At 42.7% G+C, this 22503-nt stretch overlaps 1 protein-coding gene across 1 annotated transcript in view; it reads right to left on the reverse strand.

The window, feature by feature from the left end:
• ACBD6 (acyl-CoA binding domain containing 6) overlaps window positions 1-22503 on the reverse strand; it is a 100165-nt gene that overhangs the window by 72044 nt on the left and 5618 nt on the right. Inside the window, exons 2-3 of the mRNA XM_069737722.1 lie at window positions 17051-17115; window positions 9962-10058 (exon numbers count right to left, since the gene is read on the reverse strand). Of these exons, the coding sequence (XP_069593823.1) occupies window positions 9962-10058; window positions 17051-17115 (162 nt within the window). The remainder of the gene's footprint in view (window positions 1-9961; window positions 10059-17050; window positions 17116-22503) is intronic.

Consider the following 22503-nt stretch of genomic DNA (forward strand, 5'->3'; position numbering starts at 1 on the left):
AAGGTTAATCAGTGATTGCATGTAATGACTTTTTAATCACTGACAATCCAGCCGTAGAGTAATCCCCTCTTCTAGCTGCAGGCCGGCACCGCGCAGCAGTAAGTGGTCCATTGTTGTACTAGAAGGATGCTGCCCTATATAATAAAGATGTACTATATACCTGTAGTGTACACACTATATACTGCAGATCCATTGTATGCTACATCTGCTGCATCATGTTATCTGATGGCGAGGGGGAGATGTAATGTGTGACGTGGATACAGGAGTACGGTCCGGTCACTGGCATTAACTGGGAACCTTCCAAATAAGGTTTTTACCATCAGGCACAATTCGACAAATTTTAAAAAAACAGATCCGGAAAAAGTTCCCGCTGAATCCATTTTTTTCTCATAGACTTATATTAGTGCCGGATGACCTCACGTTTCATCCGTTTTTGCCGGATCCATCGAAAATTAACATAGGAACATTTTTTTTTCTGTCCGTCGAAAAAAAATGGACAGCGATGGACCCGGCCAAAAACGGGTGAAACGTGAGGTGAAAGGATTGAATCCAGCGACGGATTCAGGTTTTTTTTTTAAACAAATCATGCATTTTCCATTCAGGAGTCTCTCTCTCAATCCAAAATAGCTGGCAGATCCACAAACTCTGATCCGGGGAAAAACAGATCCATCACATCAGTTTTTCACAATTTCCGATAGATACGTTTTTTTTTTTTTCCCCAAAATTAGCTGGATTGAGCCTGACGGCAAAAACCTGATGTGTGAAAGTAGCCTAAGGGTACCGTCACACTATACGATTTACCTACGATCACGACCAGCGATATGACCTGGCCGTGATCGTAGGTAAATCGTAGTGTGGTCGCTGGGAGCTGTCACACAGACAGCTCTCCAGCGACCAAGATGCCGAGGTCCCTGGGTAACCAGGGTAAACATCGGGTAACTAAGCGCAGGACCGCGCTTAGTTACCCGATGTTTACCCTGGTTACAATCGTTAAACTAAAAAAAAACAAACAGCACATACTTACATTCTGGTGTCCGTCAGGTCCCTTGCAGTCTCTGCTTCCCGCACTCACTGACTGCCGGCCGTAAAGTGAAAGTGAAAGCACAGCCGCTGTGCTCTGCTTTCACTTTACGGCCGGCAGTCACAGTGCTGGAAGCAGAGACGGCAAGGGACCTGACGGATACCAGAATGTAAGTATGTGCTGTTTGTTTTTTTTTAGTTTAACGCTTGTAACCAGGGTAAACATCGGGTAACTAAGCGCGGCCCTGCGCTTAGTTACCCGATGTTTACCCTGGTTACAAGCGAACGCATCGCTGGATCGCATCGCTAGATCGGTGTCACACACACTGATCTAGCGATGACAGCGGGAGATCCAGCGATGAAAGAAAGTTCTAAACGATCTGCTACGACGTACGATTCTCAGCAGGATCCCTGATCGCTGCTGCGTGTCAGACACAGCGATATCGTAACGATATCGCTGGAACGTCACGAATCGTACCGTCGTAGCGATCGAAATGTTATAGTGTGACGGTACCCTAAGACGCAAGACTTTTCAAAGCATGATGCCTCCTTCAGTCATGGCAAAATTTATATTGGCACCCTTGAAATTGTGGCAGAAAATAGCATTGCTCACAGAAAATTACTGGTATTGCAATTACACATGGATTGTTCCAATACATACAAATTTGTGTAACACAAAATTTAAGAGAAAAACCGGCAAAATTTCACACACACCACCCAAAAATGGGCCAGACAAAATTGTCACCTTTCCAAAATTGTGGGGGGGGAAAAAAAAAAAAAAAAAAAAAAAAAACTTTGAACGAGCATCACATGCTTGAAACAAACTCCCCTGTGGCAAGTAACAGGTGTGGGCAATGTGAAAGTCTCACTTGAAACCAGATAAAAGGGGAGAAGTTGACTCGATCTTTGCAATTATTGTGGAGGCTCAAAAGAGGTTTTGCTGCATCTGGCATGGGTGCCATGACTGTGTACAAGTTCAAGAAAAGCACATCCAGCCCATGAATGGCAGCGCTTCCCAGGACTCACATTCAAAGATGATATTTCATATTTTTTTATTTCATAACTTAAAATAGAAGAGATACAACGCGTTTCGGATACAGTATATATCCTTCTTCAGGTATCATAAAAACACAGTACAAATCCCTATCTAAGTATCTCTTCTATTTTAAGTTATGAAATAAAAAAATATGAAATATCATCTTTGAATGTGAGTCCTGGGAAGCGCTGCCATTCATGGGCTGGATGTGCTTTTCTTGAACTACTCATCCTGTGTGAGCCTTACTCTGGCTCTCTCACTTGGATCCACCCGAGGCAAGCTGCAAGCCCTGTATATTGAAAAGTATCTCAGAGGGAATTTGGAGGATACACGATCTAAAGCCATTTTAGTCTTTTATCAGGTGAGTGCATAAAATTGTGCACCCTTTAAAGACTATAATATTGTGTTTACGCACTTAGGGCGCCGCGATTTGTCTGTTCTTCTCTCCCAAACAGGGTTTTTTTGTATGACTGTGTACAAGGCATCATGAAATCTGAAGATTACCAAAGGAAGTGTCAGAAAGCTGGGGTCTTCCAGCAGGACAATGACCCCAAACATACTTGAAGAAGCCCCCAGAAATTGATGGAAACAAAGACCTGGAGAGTTCTGAAGTGGCCAGCAATGGGTCTGGATCTAAATCCCATTGATCACCTGTGGAGAGATCTTAAAATTGGTGTTGGGAGAAGACGCTTCCAATATGAGAGACCTGGAGCAAGTTGCAGAAGAAGAAGCGTGGTCCAAAATTCCAGGGGAGAGATGTGAGACGCTTGTTGTTGGCTACAGGAAGCGAAGTATTGCAGTTATTTATTACGAAGGGTGTGCAACCAAATATTAAGTTGAGGCTGCCAACAATTGGTACGGGTGTGTGTGTGTGTGTGTGTGTGTGTGTGTGTGTGTGTGTGTGTGTGTGTGTGTGTGTGTGTGTGTGTGTGTGTGTGTGTGTGTGTGTGTGTGTGAGATGAAATTATGACCAATCTGCTGCAGAAGTTCAGAAAAAAAAAAAAAAAAAAAAAAAAAAAAGAGTCATGGAAAAAAACAAAGGCAATGTGCCATAATAAGTATAGACACTGGTAGGATTCAGGTTTCTCCTGGTGGGAAGTATTGAAAACAAAAAATATTTTTAATTTGTTCTTTTTACAAATAAGGTCAATGGTCGAGAGACCCGAATGTACGGGTAATAGTATGTATAGCATAGAGAAGAACGGATAACGGTTACAGGTCTATACTTATTTTCTGTATATACAGTACTAGTTCTCATGAAATAAATATAAGTGATGGAAAACAGATGAGTGTTGGAATGAAACAGAAGTCACCAAACTAAAAATCCAATCCCAATTTATTAGGATAAAAAAGAAAATCTGAGCAGAAAACAAAGGCAAAAAATAAATAAATAAAAATAGTGTGCTGCTGCCCCCTGCTGGTCAGTTGTCTGATTAACATGTGTGGAGAACATGTTTATAACCAGAAGTTTCCTGCAAAACAGTGCAAATCTCAAGAGAAAAACAATCCTGTACAGCAGTGGCATACACCAAGGGCGGCCCCAAGAGGTGATGTGCAGCTTGTCCACCACCATGTCTGCTGTATCCCAGGAGAGGCACAAGTTTATGACTTTGCCTTGTCTTAGTGCACCACTTAGTGGATAGAGGTGGTATTGCAGATAAACAAATAATTCCAGATGATCTCAGAGCTGGATTAATGGGAAAGCTTCCTACAAAGTGGCCAAAGGTTAATACAGGAGGAGAATTCAAAACCACTTTACACAGGCAAAAGGCTTTCCTGAAGATAAAAAAGGCCAAAGACCAGGAGGGCCTGAGACCTGCCTGCACTGAGAACTCTGCAATCTGGGGCTTTTATTTCATCTGTTGAGCAGCCTGCTTGGATCCCTTCTATAACACACACCAACAAATCCTGAGACATTCCACCAACTTATAATAAAGCCAGTCAGGGATTCTGTGTTTTTATTTTTAAAGGAGAAATGCTGGAGACCGCAACCTCAGACTGAAAAAAAAAAAAAAAAACCCACACCCCTGTATATTGCATATAGCTTTTGATAGGCTGCAAGTCCACGTTACAAGACCCTTAGTCCTGTAGAGAATCTCTTGCTGATAAAACACTAATTTTATTTTAAAAAGCTAGACAAACAGCAAAGTAAGGCTACGTTCACACTAGCGTTGCGCCGCCCTGCGTCGGCGACGCGACGCACGAAAAAACGCGCGTGCGTCGTTTTTTGACCAAAATCGGACGCACAGAAAATGCAACTTGTTGCATTTTTTTGCGCCCGACGCTAGCGTCGGAAACGACACAAGTGTCGAAAAACGCCACCCTAAAAACGCACGCGTCCCCTATGTTAAACATAGGGGCGCGTCGCCGGCGCAACAGCGACGCACATTGGCGGAACGCCAATGTGAACATAGCCTTAGTGACATCACTGGAATTAAGCTCCCAGACCCTATGTCATTGTGGTCTCAGGATACATAGAAAAGAAACCTACTGACAAATTCCCTTAACCCTCTTTCCCACATCCACCGCACATGTACGCTTGTCGCAGCCAGGATCTGCCTCTAAAGGTACCTTCACACATGACGATATTGTTAACGATATCGTTGCTTTTTGTGACGTAGCAACGATATCATTAATGAAATCGTTATGTGTGACAGCGACCAACGATCAGGCCCCTGCTGGGAGATCGTTGGTCGCTGAATAAAGTCCAGAACTTTATTTCGTCGCTGGATCTCCCGTGGACATCGCTGGATCAGCGTGTGTGACACCGATCCAGCGATGTCTTCACTGGTAACCAGGGTAAACATCGGGTAACTAAGCGCAGGGCCGCGCTTAGTAACCCGATGTTTACCCTGGATACCATCCTAAAAGTAAAAAAAAAAACAAACACTACATACTTACCTATCGCTGTCTGTCCTCCAGCGCTGTGCTCTGCACTCCTCCTGTACTGGCTGTGAGCGTCGGTCAGCCGGAAAGCAGAGCGGTGACGTCACCGCTCTGCTTTCCGGCCGCTGTGCTCACAGCCAGTACAGGAGGAGTGCAGAGCACAGCGCTGGAGGACAGACGGCTGTAGGTAAGTATGTAGTGTTTGTTTTTTTTTACTTTTAGGATGGTATCCAGGGTAAACATCGGGTTACTAAGCGCGGCCCTGCGCTTAGTTACCCGATATTTACCCTGGTTACCGGCATCGTTGGTCGCTGGAGAGCTGTCTGTGTGACAGCTCTCCAGCGACCAAACAGCGACGCTGCAGCGATCCGGATCGTTGTCGGTATCGCTGCAGCGTCGCTTAATGTGAAGGGGCCTTAACAGATGAAGGTAGAATGGAGATCCACCTGTGACTGACAGTGGCATTTGACCGGTTAGCAAACTCTCACAGCAGCATTAACAGCGCTTCATTATAAGCACCCAAAGGCTGCCCCATTACAGCACCAATGGGATGCTAAGGCAGATGGGGGTCTGTTGAAGACCTCCATTGAAACCCAACCTGTGGCTGGGCTTCAAGGGAGACAGTGAAAATGATTGCAGTGCTTCTCGCAAAATTAGAATATCAAAAAGTTAATTTCAGTTCTTCAGTATAAAAAAAAATATATATATATATATAATATGTATGTATGTATGTATGTATGTATGTATGTATGTATGTATGTATGTATGTATGTATGTATATCACATACATACACATTACAGAGTGATCTATTTCACGTGTTTATTTCTGTTAATGTTTATGGCTTACAACCAATGAAAATCCCAAACTAATTATCTCAGTTAATTAGAATACCAGCTTGAAAAAGCTATAAAGCACCAGCTTGAAAAATGATTTTAACATCTGAAATGTTGGCCTACTGTAATGCATGTTCAGTAAATGCACTCAATACTTGGTCGCGGCTCCTTTTGCATCAGTTACTGCATCAATGCAGTGTGGCATGGAGGCGATCAGCCTGTGTCCCTGCTGAGGGGTTATGGAAGCCCAGGTTGCTTTGATAGCAGCCTTCAGCAAGTCTGCATTGTTGGGTCTGGTGTCTCATCTTCCTCTTGAGAATACTCCATAGATTCTCTATGGGGTTAAGGTCAGACGAGTTTGCTGCCAATCAAGCACAGTGATACTGTTGTTTGTAAACCAGGTATTGGTACTTTTGGCAGTGTGGACAGGTGCCAAGTCCTGCTGGAGAATTAAATTTCCATCTCCAAAAATCTTGTCAGCAGAGGGAAGCATGAAGTGCTCTAAAATTTCCTGGTAGACGGCTGTGCTGACTTTGGTCTTGATAAAACACAGTGGACCTACACCAGCAGATGACATGGCTCCCCAAACCATCACTGATTGTGGAGACTTCACACTAGACCTCCAGCAGCTTGGATTGTGGCCTCTCCACTCTTCCTCCAGACTCTGGGACCTTGATTTCCAAATGAAATGCTAAATTTACTTTCATCTGAAAACAACACCTCGGACCACTGAGCAACAGTCCAGTTCTTTTTCTCCTTGGCCCAGGTAAGACGCTTCTGGCGTTGTCTATTGATCATGAGTGGTGTGACACAAGGAATGTGACACTTGTAGCCCATGACCTGGATACGTCTGTGTGTGATGGCTCTTGAAGCAATGACTCCAGCAGCAGTCCACTACTTGAGAATCTCCCCCAATTTTTGAATGGCCTTTTCTTAATCCTTTCAAGGCTGTGGTTATCCCAGTTGCTTGTGCATCTTTTTCTACCACACTTTTTCCTTCCACTCAACTTTCCATTAATATGCTTGGATACAGCACTCTGTGAACAGCCGGCTTCTTTAGCAATGACCTTTTGTGGCTTCACCACCTTGTGGAGTGTCAGTGACTGGCTTCTGGACATCTGTCAAGTCAGCAGTCTTCCCCATGATTGTGGAGCTACTGAAACAGACTAAGGGACTTTTTAAAATGCTTAGGAAGGCATTGCAGGTGTTTTTTGTTAATTATTCTAATTTACTGAGATAATGACTTTTGGGTTTTCATTGGCTGTAAGACATAATCATCAACATTAACAGAAATAAGCACTTGAAATAGATAACTCTGTAATGACTATATAATATAGGAGTTTCGCTTTTTGTATTGAAGAACTGAAAAAAATAACTTTTGATGATATTCTAATTTTGTGAGAAGTACCTGTATATTACATTTGAATCGCCTCCCTTTCGTCCTATTAAAATAAAGATTTTAAAAAAAAAGTAGACAATACACATTTGGCATCTCCATTTTCATAAAAGTCCCATAGTTTGTAAGCTTGCGAGCAGGGCCCTCACTCCTCCTGGTATCTGTTTTGAACTGTATTTCTGTTATGCTGTAATGTCTATTGTCTGTACAAGTCCCCTCTATAATTTGTAAAGCGCTGCGGAATATGTTGGCGCTATATAAATAAAATTATTATTATTATTATTATTATTATTATTGTGAAGGGTTTAGTCGACCACTTGAAGTGGCTCTGACACCTTCTCGTTAGACGATGTGCACATACGAGGGGCGATCCAAAAGTAATGATAATTGGTTATTTCTATTGCACACAAAAATTAAAATAAAATGTTTTCTTCTCTCTTAGGTACCCACTAGTCCAGGAAAAAAAAAATTACTTAAATAGACCACGATTCCTGGGAGCTACATTCATTTGAATATGAACTGCCGAGGAGTGAACATCAAAATGGAAATAAACGAGCTCAGAGCTGTCATCAAATACCTCTGCTTGAAAAAAAATGACTACCAAAGACATACACAGCGACTTGTTGGAAACATTGGGGGACTCTTCTCCTCCATATTCCACAGTTGCATGCTGGGCCAAGGAATTTAAGCTGGGAAGAACATCGACGGAAGATGAACATCGTGAAGGACGCCCATCCACGTCCCTCAATGAAGAAAACGTGAAAAAAGTTGAAGAAGTTGTATTGGCAGATCGAAGAGTGACTATCAGGCATGTAGCTGAGGTCACAGGGATCTCATATGGCAGTATTCAAAGAATCCTTGCAAAAGAATTGCATATGAGAAAGGTCTCCGTGCGTTGGATGCCAAAAATGTTAACCGACGAGCAAAAGAAGAAACGAGTTGACATTTCAATAGCAAATCTCGAAAAGTTCCAAGCAGACAAGGAAAATTTTGTGTCACGTTTTTTGACCATGGACGAGACCTGGATCCACCACTTTGATCCCGAAACTAAACAACAATCGATGACGTGGAAACGAGCCGACGCCGAAGAAATTCAAAGTGTCAAGCTCAGCAGGGAAGGTTATGGCGTCCGTTTTTTGGGACGCTGAAGGAATTATTATGGTGGACTATTTGGAGAAGGGAGCCACTATTACTGGCTCCTACTACGCAGCACAAATAAGAAGATTGTGGGAGGCTATCTAGGAGAAAAGGCGCGGCAAACTGCGGGCTGGAGTGCTGTTTCACCAAGATAACGCGCCGGCTCACAAAGCTGCTGTTGCCATGGCTACCATTCAAGAAGCGGGCTTTGAACTGGTGGAACACCCCCCCTATTCACCAGATCTAGCCCCCAGTGACTTCTTTCTGTTTCCTCAGCTCAAGGAACACCTCCTGGCCAAGAAATTTGATGACAATAGCGACGTGATAACCGCTGTTGGGGATTTTTTTGAGGGTCAAGATCAAGAATTTTTTTCGAATGGAATTCTAAGTTTAGAAAAGAGATGGACTAAATGTATAGACTTGTTAGGAGACTATGTAAAAAAAATAAATTTATTTTTTGACTATATTCATTGTGTTTAGTATGGATTATCATTACTTTTGGATCGCCCCTCGTATCATCTTAATCAGGTTTCCGCCTAGAATCCACCTGGAAAAAGATTCTCAAAAGGTTACCGTAATGCTCAGCAAAGTAAAAACGCCTTTGCTCATAGCTGTGCGCACGTTCACTTTTTCGTTACTCCCCTTTTAACCATTTCAGGATTTGAATACCCAAGTAACATCTTCATTCTGCAGACAGCTTCTTTTTGATGCCGCCTGCCCCTTATACCTAAAGCACGGAGAAAAAGAAGGGATAGGAGCCACCTCAAAAAACGACGGCAACTGCTTAGGAAAAAGCTGGCGGTCTTTATCATGAAGGCGCTTCTCCGAGGAAACCTCGCTGTCAGGACTGACGCCGTAAGCCCTTGGTGCAGCTTTCATCACCCGCGGACTCAGACTATCCATACAATGGCTGCTGATGGAGGAGCAGGGCCAGTAAGACGCAATGACGGGCTCTGGGCTTCTCCTTACAGAAGCCATGACTTATTCTGTGTAACCAGGCAGAGTAGTAACAGACGATGCTACTGAGCCCATCAGGGTGCCAGGTATATGGACTACTACTCCCAGCATGCAAATCACCCCAGCAAAAGCAGAGCAGGAACTCAGCAAGGAATGCTGGGAGATTTCAGCTCTAAAGGCCTGCAGAAAGCAGCACTGGACTGGGAAACTCAGGACCCGCACAGGATAGACAATGCAATAATAGAAAACCTCTGCAAGCTTCTGCCAAAAACAGCAAAACTGCCATCCACAGGTTGTTATTGCTGCTCGATCCAATTCATTCCTACAGAGTGAAGCTGCAGTACCAGACACAACCTGTGCACGAATGTGGCGCTGCTCAAAGGAAAATGGAGCCATATTTTTATAATTCCCGACAACCCCTTTAGTTAAACTATGCAAGAGACATACACTGACTGTAATATAGATAATGTAACACTATAGGCCAGAGACACATTGTGGCAGTAATATAATGAGACACTACAGCCCAGCGTCAGGACAAGCGACACCTGCCGTCCTCATAAAGCCTCTACATACTACATGGGTCATAGCGGAGAGAAGTTGTGCAAGGACCGTCCCTTCTGATCAAGGCCACATGTAATCCCAAGGAAAGGTAAGTGCATAGAGGATAGTGCGCCGATTATATACTCATACTGCACCTCTGGGATCCAGTCCGGATCAAGCTTTTTCACAGTTTCAATGTAATCTCGCATCGCCTGGTAACAACTGTAATCGCCCAAGGATTTCCACGCCTCCCTAGGAGGAGAAAAAAAAAAAAAAAAAATATATAAAAAATGTTGACTACATTTTAGATAAAATAGGCAAAAACTGAAACAGTGATCAGACTATGCATAATGCACAAAAATCATAAACTATTGGCTCCTTGTTATATTATGGAGGCGTTACCGGAGATTCTTCTTTGCATTTCTTCCCCTCTATGACCTTCAGACAGTAACAGAGGCAGAAAAATATACGGTATAAAGTTGTGCTAAAAAGTTTACATACCTCGGTAGAATTTTTGCTTTCTTGGTCTTTTTTTCAGAGAATATGAATGATAACACCAAACTTTTTCTCCATTCATGGTTAGTGGTTGGATACAGCCATTTGTCAAACTACTGTGTTTTATCTTTTTAAATCAAAGACAACCCAAAACATCCAAATGTCCCTGATCAAAAGTTTACATACCCTATTTCTTAATACCTTGTATTGCCGCCTCTTAACATCAATGACAGCTTGAAGTCTTTTGTGGTAGTTGTGGATGAGGTTCTTTATTTTCTCAGATGGTAAAGCTGCCCACTCTTCTTGGCAAAAAGCCTCCAGTTCCTGTAAATTCCTGGGGTGTCTGGCATGAACTGTGCGCCTGAGATCTTCCGAGAGTGGCTCAATGATATTGAGGTCAAGAGACTGATATGGCCACTCCAGAACCTTCACTTTGTTCTGCTGTAGCCAATGACAGGTCGATTTGGCCTTGTGTTTTGGATTGTTGTCATGTTGGAACGTTCAAGTACGTCCCATGCGCAGCTTCCAGGCTGATGAGTGCAAACTTGCCTCCAGTATTTTCTGATAACGTGCTGCATCCATCTTTAGTTCAACTTTGACCAAGTTTCCTGTGCCTTTGCTCATACATCCCCAAAACATCAGTGACCCACCTCCGTGCTTTACAGTAGGAATGGTGTTCCTTTCATCATAGGCCTTGTTGACTTCTCTCCAAATGTAACGTTTATGGTTGTGGCCAAAAAGTCCAAGTTTGGTCTCATCACTCCAAATTACCTTGTTCCAGAAGTTTTGAGTCTTGTCTCTGTGTTGTGTTGCGTATTGTAGGCGAGATACTTTGTGGAATTTGCGCAGTAATGGCCTTCTTCTGGCGATTCGACCATGCAGCCCATTTTTCTTCAAGTGCCTCCTTATTGTGCATCTTGAAACAGCCACACCGCTAGTTTTCAGAGAGTCCTGTATGGCAGCTGATGTTATTTGTGGGTTTTTCTTTGCATTCTGAACAATATTCCTGGCAGTTGTGGATGACATTTTTGTTGGTCTACCTGATCATGGTTTTGTTTTTACAGAGGCGCTGATTTTCCATTTGTTAAATCACAGTTTGAACGCTGCCGAGTGGCATTATCAATTCCTTGGATACAAAAATATATCCATTTTCTGTTTTATACAGTTAAACTACCTTTACCCGTAGATCTCTTGACAATTCTTTTGCTTTCCTCGTGACTCAGAATCCAGAAACCTCAGTGGCTGGATGAAAGATGCAAGAGTCTGTCTGGATCCCAGAAACTCACTCGGCTTTTATGCACACACACACAGGTGAGGATGTTACCTTTAGTAGGCATTCAAACCCATTTGTGTCAACTTCTGTGCATGTTATCAGGCCACAATCACCAGCGTATGCGATCTTTTGATCAAGGTCATTTGGATGTTTTAGGTTGTCATTATTATTTAAAAAGAGATAACACAGTAGTTTGACAATAAATGGCTTCACACAACCACTAACCATGAGTGGAGAAAAAGTTTTGGTGTTATTCATATTCTCTCAAAAAAGTGTAAGGAAGCAAAAATTCTGCCGGGGTATGTAAACTTTTGAGCAAAACTGTAACGAACCAGTGTCCCCAATAGTTCAGAACTGGCTTTCTCCTGTGAAAAAAAACATTTAGGCTAGATTCCCATGATGGGTTTTTGATATGGCAGATTTTAAGTTTTTTTCTACATGCGTGGTCTTTTTGGTAGGTCATGATTTAAAAAAATAAAATAAAATGATGTTTTCAATTTGATAAAACTATCTAATTCAAATCTATGGGAAAAATCAGTACATAAAGCTACGCGTACTCAAGAGAAATGGACATGTTGTGGATTTGAAACCAACGCCGCAGGCCAGTTTATGCTAAAGCAGTCGGCATGAGATTGCTATAAATCTCATCCACTTTACGGGAAAGAAATATATCTTGGTAGCGTGTTAGCCAGTAGATAGAAAAATATTCAGAAGTGGTTTTAGTTTTTCTATCCACTTTACGGGAACTGTCAAATGCTGCACTTTTGGATGGAGCAAAAACATGCAATGTCAAAAAGTCATAAATGAACGGTTCGGGTACCTAACTTTAAATTTGGGGGCTGAAATGACAATTGGGTATATAAAAGAACTTAATTGCACGGAGTATTAGAGAAGCCTAAGTTTACAGGCAAAACAGTCAATGTTTAGGACTAGAGAAGTCTGGAGAAAAACTCCTGAATCTGGTGTGGTCTTCATTTTGGGATGGAGGTACACTTTAAAAAGGTCAAAAATCGATGATGAAGTTATTGCTCCCTTCACCCATAAAACACCATGTTATTCATGTAAATGACAAAAGCGCTAGCTCCAGAATATCATTTATAGGTCGTCATTATAAAGTGCCACTTCAATAGCATCGGGGAATATTGGGAACAAAGCAAAATTACTAACAAAACAAATTAAATAGAGCATGTGAATGAAAACCTAACAACCTGAGACTAATTTGGCTTTTGGAAATTAAATGGAAGCTATAATTCAGGGTGAATAAGCAATTCTCCTTTCAAATGGCCCTGTCACAATGAATTAACCCGACGGAATATACTTACAAAATAAGCAGTGCTCATATTTTACTGGTGATTTTTTTCTGGGAAGTAGTTTTCCCTATTTTATTTTTTTTCCCCCATCACGAGCACGATCAAGCTGTAATATATCCAAGCTCAGGGCTGACGATACTAGTGCCGGCGGCCCCAAGACTTAACCTGCTGCTGGCGGATAACTTTCTGAACTGTTATACCGACGTCTGTGAAAGGTTTCTCTATTACATAAGGTGATTTCTACTTCTGAATGGTGATCAACAGATGTTTTCGGGCCAAGGTTTCAGTAAGCCATCATATTTCATGTTTATGGTGCTCAGTTACGATATATCTGTTGTTCCGCCTTTTCCATTTTTAAGTGCATCGTGGTGCTGCATCAGGTAAGTGGCGCCTGCAGGTCTATCTACATAGGGATTTTGGCCAGTATGAAAGACAAGAGACTAAATATCACACTAAATCACAGCATTAGGTCAGTGAGTAGAGCCGTGTTGCAACCCACAAGTTGCCGAGTCAAGAAAGGAACAAAATAAAACTATTTTTTTAAATTATTTTGATTTCAACATGATCATATTCAGCAACACTGCACTGCAAAGAGCAATCCTTGGGCGTGCACAGTGCGTCGCAGTTAAAGGGAACATGTCACCAGTTTTGGCAGATATAAGTTACGGCCGCCACCTTTCAGGGCTGATATACAGTACATTCTATAATGCTGTATATCTGCCCCCAACCCAAACTGTAAAGGTACCTTCACACATAACGATATCGTTAACGATATCGTTGCTTTTTGTGACGTAGCAACGAAATCGTTATGTGTGACAGCGACCAACGATCAGGCCCCTGCTGGGAGATCGTTGGTCGCTGAGGAAAGTCCAGAACTTTATTTCGTCGCTGGATCTCCCGCTGACATCGCTGGATCGGCGTGTGTGACGCCGATTCAGCGATGTCTTCACTGGTAACCAGGGTAAACATTGGGTTACTAGGTGCAGGGCCGCGCTTAGTAACCCGATGTTTACCCTGGTTACCGTTGTAAATGTAAAAAAAAAAAAAAAAAAAAAAAAAACACTACATACCTATATTCCCAGTGTCTGGTCAGGTCCCTCGCCGACAGCTTCCCGCACTGACTGGTGAGCGCCAGACGACATGTTCAAGCTGTGTGACAGCTCTCCAGCGACCAAACAGCGACGCTGCAGCGATCGACATCGTTGTCGGTATCGCTGCAGCGTCGCTTAGTGTGATGGTACCTTAAGAGAAGAAAAATAATTTATTATACTCACCTGTGGGGTGGTCCGAATAATGAGGGACCCTAACAGATTCTCCCTTCTCTAATGAGGAGTTGGTGGCATTGAGGAAAGCAGAAGGAAGTAGATAATTCTGATAAGATAAACAGTTTATGTTCACTTGTGCTGCAGATTTTTGCAAAATTTACTAAAATAGTGACCACTTTAGCACCCCCATTTTGTTAAGCAATAACATCACATTTGCAAAAATGTCTTTATTTGTAAACCGCGGCAAACTAGGAAGAAGTTTGACACCAATGTAGCTACTGTAACCAGGGTTACGAACTGGGTATTGATCACAAAACTTAGTTTGGCCCCTATAAACCTATATATACACACACACACACACTTTTCTTGTTTTAAATAGGAGTCCATGTGATCCTAAAATTAACCCTTTAATGATGTATTTTTCATGGATTGCTAAGGAAAGTATGAGCAAGCTCAAGAGCTGAGCCGGCTTCATATCAGTGTGACAAGAGACGTGTTGTCACGAGGAGTGCCATTTTCTGTCATGTGAAACCCATAAGTTTCTCTCCAGCATGTTATGTTCTGAGAGGGGTTAATCAGCCATGACAGGGATTTTTGTTTTGTGAATATCTGTAAGAGATGGGCGGAAGGGTTACTCATCACATCTCCATCCCAGGGTGCAGGTTTGGCAAGTTAAATGTCCTGACACTGTTTTTTTCCTCTGTCTGTAGGCAGGAGAGCTCCAGAGAAGTGTTTATGTGCAACTGTGTCGACTGCTGATTGTACCCTGATCGGGCGGCTTCCCGCAGGCCTAAGGACTGTGCTACACGTTATCTCTTTGTTTCCTGGTTGTGCCAGAAAGGCCATGTTTATTTTGTTGAACCCTGCACTGGTTTATGCGGTGATTTAAGTAAACCAGTAGAAGACATGTTCATGTGTTTACCGCTGAGCGAGTCGCCCTACCACACCAGGCCCATGCCAGCTGTGTTACATAGCCGGCATCTGCCCATAACTGCGGCGGGCAGTGATTTAACAATTACATCACTAACTGCAGCATTTACATGAGCTCATTGCCGATGCGAACTTGCTTCCATCCACCACCTTCGATATGATCACATGGAACCGATGGATTACCTCCAGTGATGAGTGGAAGTGCTGGTTACTGGAGTTTGCCTAGGGTGCCCGATGGCCTGTGTATGTTAGGCAATCCCACCATGTTAGCGGTGGTCTAACAGCAGCGAGACATGTGGCCTCGGGGACTCTAACATGTCACCTGAGCACCCGTGATACTCGGTGCATACCTGCGCTCGCTAGGCAAACTCCAGTAACGAGCACTTCAGCTCATCACTACTTACCAAAGCTGAAACACTCCTGTGGAGCCAGGCTAGAGGGTGAGCCTCATAGGAGAATTGCAATACAAGGGTATAGAGCATACTACCGTAAAGTATAAGCCATCAAATAATCACAGGTACAAAATTCTCTATGGGGAAAGAAAAAATAATTTGTATCATCCCCTCTCATAAATTATTACTTAGAGCAAACGCTAAACATCCCAAAATTAAAGTAAAATAAGAAATCAAAATGTCAAGTGTACAACAAAATAGTATCAATAAATACATCAGCTCAGTGCACAAAAAAAAAAGCCCTCCTACAGCTGTGTGGATGTCAAAATGAAACCATACGTCAATACTTTTCCAAAAGCCAAACCCCTAAACACAATACTTTTTTTTTTTCAAATAAAAACACAAGCACTAATAAGATATATAGATGCAAAGATAAAAAATAATGGTAGTTATCAAGAGGGGGTGCCAACCTCCACAGTCAGGAAGTGAATTCAGTCCCTATTTACCCAAGAAATAATTATAATTATATAATTATATTCTGTGTGTTGTTCTTTTTGGGATATTTTTCCCCATTTTCTAAATACATGGTGAAATGAATGAAGTAATTCATATGTACTACTCGGCACAAAAAAAAAAAAAAATAAATAAAATTATGGATTGCTGAACAAGTGGGGGAAAAAACAAACACAAAAATGGAAAATGTCTCAGGTCCTTAACGACCAGAGGTATTTTCTTTTTTCGCTCCCCTTCTTCCCAGAGCTTCCCAGAGTCAATACGGCCATGTGAGGGCTTGTTTTATTGGTTTCACTATGTCATTTACTCGAAAACAGGGAAAAAAAATCCAAGAGTGGTGAAATTGCAAATAAAGTGCAATTCCACACTTGTTTGTATGGTTTTTTTTACTAGGTCACTAAATGCTAAAACTGACCTGCCATTATGATTCTCCAGGTAATTACGAGTTCATAGACACCAAACATGTCCAAGTTCTTCTTTAGCTAAGTGGTGAAAAAAAATTCCAAACTTTTTTTTTTTTAAACAAAGTGCCATTTTCCTATAACCGTAGCATCTCCATTTTTCGTGATATGGGGTTGGGTGAAGGCTTATTTTTTGCGTGCCGAGCTGACGTTTTTAATGATACCATTTTGGTGCAGACACATTCTTTTGATCGCCCATTATTGCGTTTAAATGCAATGTTGCGGTGACCAAAAAAAAAACAAAAAAACGCAATTCTGACTTTTGTGTCTGAGTGACCGTCCAATGTAGACATACACTCCTGAAAAAAGGTGCGCGGCAGAGCTCTCGTTCGCTCTGCCATCACCATTACGGCCTATGACCCAGTCAGTGCAAGCACCCGGAGCCCGTTATGTGAGGAATTCCGGACATATGCCCCGACGGGGACACAGAACGAATTGTGAAAGCACCCTAAGGGGTTAAACTGCTTTTAGTACGAAAGACATTAAAATATAAGAGGGGACGCTTCACCACATCCAACGAAAACAAGCATTTTGTAAGATTCTGTGCTATTAGGATAATTGGGGAGAAAAAAAAAAAAATCAACAATGCACAATGCGGTTCTTACCATTTTTGCCTTCCTTCAAAATCAAAGAATCCTGGTTTGGACGTCGTGCACTTCCCAACCTTCACCTACCAAACACAAAACACTGTCAGGTACAAAGCAACACAAGGACAGAAGAGAAGTAAAACCTCTCCCATTACATCTAATCATCCCGACACATCCACGGAAGGATCACAGCTCACGTCACTCACTGGCAGCTGTGATCTGCGGTTTTCGTCAGGTATGTTAGTTTTGGGGCAATTTCATAGAAGGGTAAAAGGTGTGAGAAGTGACAGTACTCATAACCCTATGCATAGCTTGTGTCATCCAGCTTTCCGTGGGTCCACAAAAGCGATTCTGCCTCTTTACTGTTGTCACAGTATGGCTACCAGATCTTTGGCATTATGGTCAGGAACCATAATTGCTATGGATCCATATCCCACATAGGGTGAATCAGTACATGCTGCTGAAAGATTACATTTTTTTTTCTTTTCAGGAACTTACACTGTTAAAGGTAATTTGTCAGCAGCTTTTTGCTAGGGAATCTGAGAGTTGCATTATGCAAGGGCAGAGAGCCTGATTCCAACAAGGTTTCACTTACTGGGCTGTAAGGTGCAGTTTTGATATAATCCCTGTTTTTTCTGCTGTAGATGTAGCAGTGCTCAGAATGCTGAGTTGTGTAAAACTTGAGATGGTGCTCTGGATTTTTGACTGGGAGACTGAAATCCCCTTAGTCTAAGTCTATGAATACCACCAAGGGTATCTGAGCACAACCAGAGAAGGCTCCCCCTAGTGGCAGCAGCGGAGGGACCCTCTGGTCTCACCAGCACAGGTATTCCAATGTCATCAGAGTCCGATCACTCCCGACATATATTGCTGCAAGATGCAGTGTTAAATGACTTCACAAACTATAGATAAATATCACCCAGAGTGTGCACATTTTTCATACACTGGCTCTTCAGTTTTAAATTAGGGCCTGTCACCAGGTTAAGCTGCCAGTTTTAGTATTTTATTCCCCCTTATTCCTGAGTTTTATCAATTTTTTCCCCCTACATTCGCCATATGGTTCCAGAGATACAGGCGTTTTTATGTAGTGCTAAGTTGGTCCATGTACTAGTGATGAAAAAAAAAAAGAAAAAAAAAAAAAGAAGTTAATCCGGTCATCAGTAAAATTAAGACGACAATTCCACATATTTGTCTTTTAATAGGAAATCTGTCACTTTATCTGAGAGCAGCTTCTGGGTCACTTCATGTGTGTCTGTGTGACACCAGAGATTTTCATGCAAATCCAGTGGAAAATCTGCTGCATATTCACTGGGTGGCAACGCGCCCATAGATTCTCAGCCGATCCCATCTACTATCACAACAGCAGCAAACAATGAGATTTAATCAAATCTTATCCAAAACGCTGCAAAATCTTCAGCAGAGGACATTTGAGGCTACATTCCCACAATTTCTATAAATCCCATCCACTTTGCTGAAAGACGCTGCGTTTTTGACGCAACAAAAATAGTTAAAAATGCAGCAAAGCTCCTGGTGGGAACGGAGCCGGACACTGCAGATATTATGCACAGCAGGGGTTGAGTTTTGTGTCCAGTGTCAGACATTGGCGATACAGTACACAGCACTGTGGGCACATGCCCCAAACATGCTAAAGATTTTCACCGAGGGTTTCAATGTTTGCTCATGGATAGGGTCAAATCAGTGGCAGATCTACATGGAACCCAAGAATTGAAAATCTCTTGAGAATTTGCCATTAACCCCTTAATCCCATATGACGTACTATCCCGTCCAGGTGACCTGGGACTTAATTCCCATGGACGGGATAGTACGTCATATGCGATCGGCCGCGCTCACGGGGGGAGCGCGGCCGATCGCGGCCGGGTGTCAGCTGCCTATCGCAGCTGACATCCGGCACTATGTGCCAGGAGCGGTCACGGACCGCTCCCGGCACATTAACCCCCGGCACACCGCGATCAAAGATGATCGCGGTGTGCCGGCGGTGCAGGGAAGCATCGCGCAGGGAGGGGGCTCCCTGCGGGCTTCCCTGAGACGATCGGTACACGGTGATGTGCTCACCGTGTACCGAGCGTCTTCTCCCTGCAGTCCCCGGATCCAAAATGGCCGCCGGGCTGCATCCGGGTCCTGCAGGGAGCACTTCCGGGTCAGGATCAGGCTGCAGCTGCAGCTCTAATCCTGCCCGGCTGTATGTCAGATCACCGATCTAACAGAGTGCTGTGCACACTGTCAGATCGGTGATCTGTGATGTCCCCCCCTGGGACAAAGTGAAAAAGTAAAAAAAAAAATTTCCACACTTGTAAAAAAAAAAAAAAAAAAAAATTCCTAAATAAAGCAGAAAAAAAAAAATATTATTCCCATAAATACATTTCTTTACATAAAAAAAAAACAAAAAAAACAATAAAAGTACACATATTTAGTATCGCCGCGTCCGTAACGACCCGACCTATAAAACTGGCCCACTAGTTAACCCCTTCAGTGAACACCGTAAGAAAAAAAAAAAAAAAACGAGCCAAAAAACAACGCTTTATTATCATAACGCTGAACAAAAAGTGGAATAACACGCGATCAAAAAGACGGATATAAATAACCATGGTACCTCTGAAAACGTCATCTTGTCCCGCAAAAAACGAGCCGCCATATAGCATCATAACCAAAAAAATAAAAAAGTTATAGTCCTGAGAATAAAGCGATGCCAAAATAATTATTTTTTCTATAAAATAGCTTTTATCGTATAAAAGCGCCAAAACATAAAAAAAATGATATAAATGAGGTATCGCTGTAATCGTACTGACCCGAAGAATAAAACTGCTTCATCAATTTTACCAAACGCGGAACGGTATAAACGCCTCCCCCAAAAGAAATTCATGAATAGCTGGTTTTTGGTCATTCTGCCTCACAAAAAATCGGAATAAAAAGCGATAAAAAAATGTCACATGTCCGAAAATGTAACCGATAAAAACGTCAACTCGTCCCGCAAAAAACAAGACCTCACATGACTCTGTGGACCAAAATATGGAAAAATTATAGGTCTCAAAATGTGGAGACACAAAAACTTTTTTGCTATAAAAAGCGTCTTTTAGTGTGTGACGGCTGCCAATCATAAAAATCCGATATAAAAAACTCGCTATAAAAGTAAATCAAACCCCCCTTCATCACCCCCTTAGTTAGGCTAGGTTCACATTGCGTTAATGGGTTAACGCTAACGGACAGCGTTGCACGGCGAAAATGTCACAATTAACGCCGTGCAACGGGTCCGTTAGCACAACCATTGACAGCAATGTGATTTTCGGGTGTAGCGCATCGCTAGAGCGTGCCATTTTCGGCTCGCGCTAGCAAGGTGCCGTTCTTTTGTGGCGCGCCTCAGACGCTGCTTGCAGCGTCCGCGGCGCGCCCGAGGTCCGATCCCCGATCTTCCAGAGCGGGGACGTTAACGCGACCACTAAACACGACACCTAAAAAGACATTGCGTTAGCGCAATCCGCTAGTGCTAAACGGATTTCCCTAATGCAATGTGAACCTAGCCTTAGGGAAAAATAATAAAATTAAAAAAAATGTATTTATTTCCATTTTCCCATTAGGGTTAGGGTTAGGGCTAGGGTTAGGGTTAGGGTTTGTATTACATTTACGGTTGGGATTAGGGTTGGGATTAGAATTAGGGGTGTGTCAGGGTTAGGTGTGTGGTTAGGGTTACAGTTGGGATTAGGGTTAGGGGTGCGTTTGGATTAGGGTTTCAGTTATAATTGGGGGTTTCCACTGTTTAGACACATCAGGGGCTCTCCAAACGCGACATGGCGTCCGATCTCAATTCCAGCCAATTCTGCATTGAAAAAGTAAAACAGTGCTCCTTCACTTCCGAGCTCTCCCGTGCGCCCAAACAGGGGTTTACCCCAACATATGGGGTATCATCGTACTCGAGACAAATTGGACAACAACTTTTTGGGTCCAAGTTCTCTTGTTATCCTTGGGAAAATAAAAATTTGGGGGGCTAAAAATCATTTTTGTGGGAAAAAAAAGGATTTTTTATTTTCACGGCTCTGCGTTGTAAACTGTAGTGAAACACTTGGGGGTTCAAAGTTTTCACAACACATCTAGATAAGTTCCATGGGAGGTCTAGTTTCAATATGGGGTCACTTGTGGGTGGTTTCTACTGTTTGGGTACATCAGGGGCTCTGCAAATGCAACGTGACGCCTGCAGACCAATCCATCTAAGTCTGCATTCCAAATGGCGCTCCTTCCCTTCCGAGCTCTGCCATGCGCCCAAACAGTGGTTCCCCCCCACATACGGGGTATCAGCGTACTCAAGACAAATTGAACAACAACTTTTGGGGTCCAATTTATTCTGTTACCCTTGTAAAAATACAAAGCTGGGGGCTAAAAAATCATTTTTGTGAAAAAAAAAAAGAATTTTTATTTTCACGGCTCTGCGTTATAAACTGTAGTGAAACACTTAGGGGTTCAAAGTTCTCACAACACATCTAGATAAGTTCCTTGGGAGGTCTAGTTTCTAATATGGGGTCACTTGTGGGGGGTTTGTACTGTTTGGGTACATCAGGGGCTCTGCAAATGCAACGTGACTCCTGCAGACCAATCCATCTAAGTCTGCATTCCAAATGGCGCTCCTTCCCTTCCGAGCTCTGCCATGCGCCCAAACAGTGGTTCCCCCCCACATATGGGGTATCAGCGTACTCAGGACAAATTGGACAACAACTTTTGGGGTCCAATTTATTATGTTACCCTTGTGAAAATACAAAACTGGGGGCTAAAAAATAATTTTTGCGAAAAAAAAAAAAAAAATTATTTTAACGGCTCTGCGTTATAAACTGTAGTGAAACATTTGGGGGTTCAAAGCTCTCAAAACACATCTAGATAAGTTCCTTATGGGGTCTAGTTTCCAAAATGGTGTCACTTGTGGGGGGTTTTAATGTTTAGGCACATCAGGGGCTCTCCAAACCAACATGGCGTCCTAACTTAATTCCAGTCAATTTTGCATTGAAAAGTCAAATGGCGCTCCTTCCCTTCCGAGCTCTGCTATGCACCCAAAAAGTGGTTTACCCCCACATATGGGGTATCGTCGCACTCAGGACAAATTGCACAACAACTTTTGTGGTCTAATTTCTTCTCTTACCCTTGGGAAAATAAAAAATTGGGGGCGAAAAGATCATTTTTGTGAAAAAATAAGATTTTTTATTTTTACGGCTCTGCATTATAAACTTCTGTGAAGCACTTGTTGGGTCAAAGTGCTCACCACACATCTAGATAAGTTCCTTAAGGGGTCTACTTTTCAAAATGGTGTCACTTGTGAGGGGTTCCAATGTTTAGGCACATCAGGGGCTCTCCAAACGCAACATGGCGTCCCATCTCAATTCCAGTCAATTTTGCATTGAAAAGTCAAATGGCGCTCCTTCCCTTCCGAGCTCTGCCATACGCCCAAACAATGGTTTACACCCATATATGGG

Source organism: Ranitomeya imitator, chromosome 8 (assembly GCF_032444005.1).
Source record: "Ranitomeya imitator isolate aRanImi1 chromosome 8, aRanImi1.pri, whole genome shotgun sequence".
Lineage (NCBI taxonomy): Eukaryota > Metazoa > Chordata > Amphibia > Anura > Dendrobatidae > Ranitomeya > Ranitomeya imitator.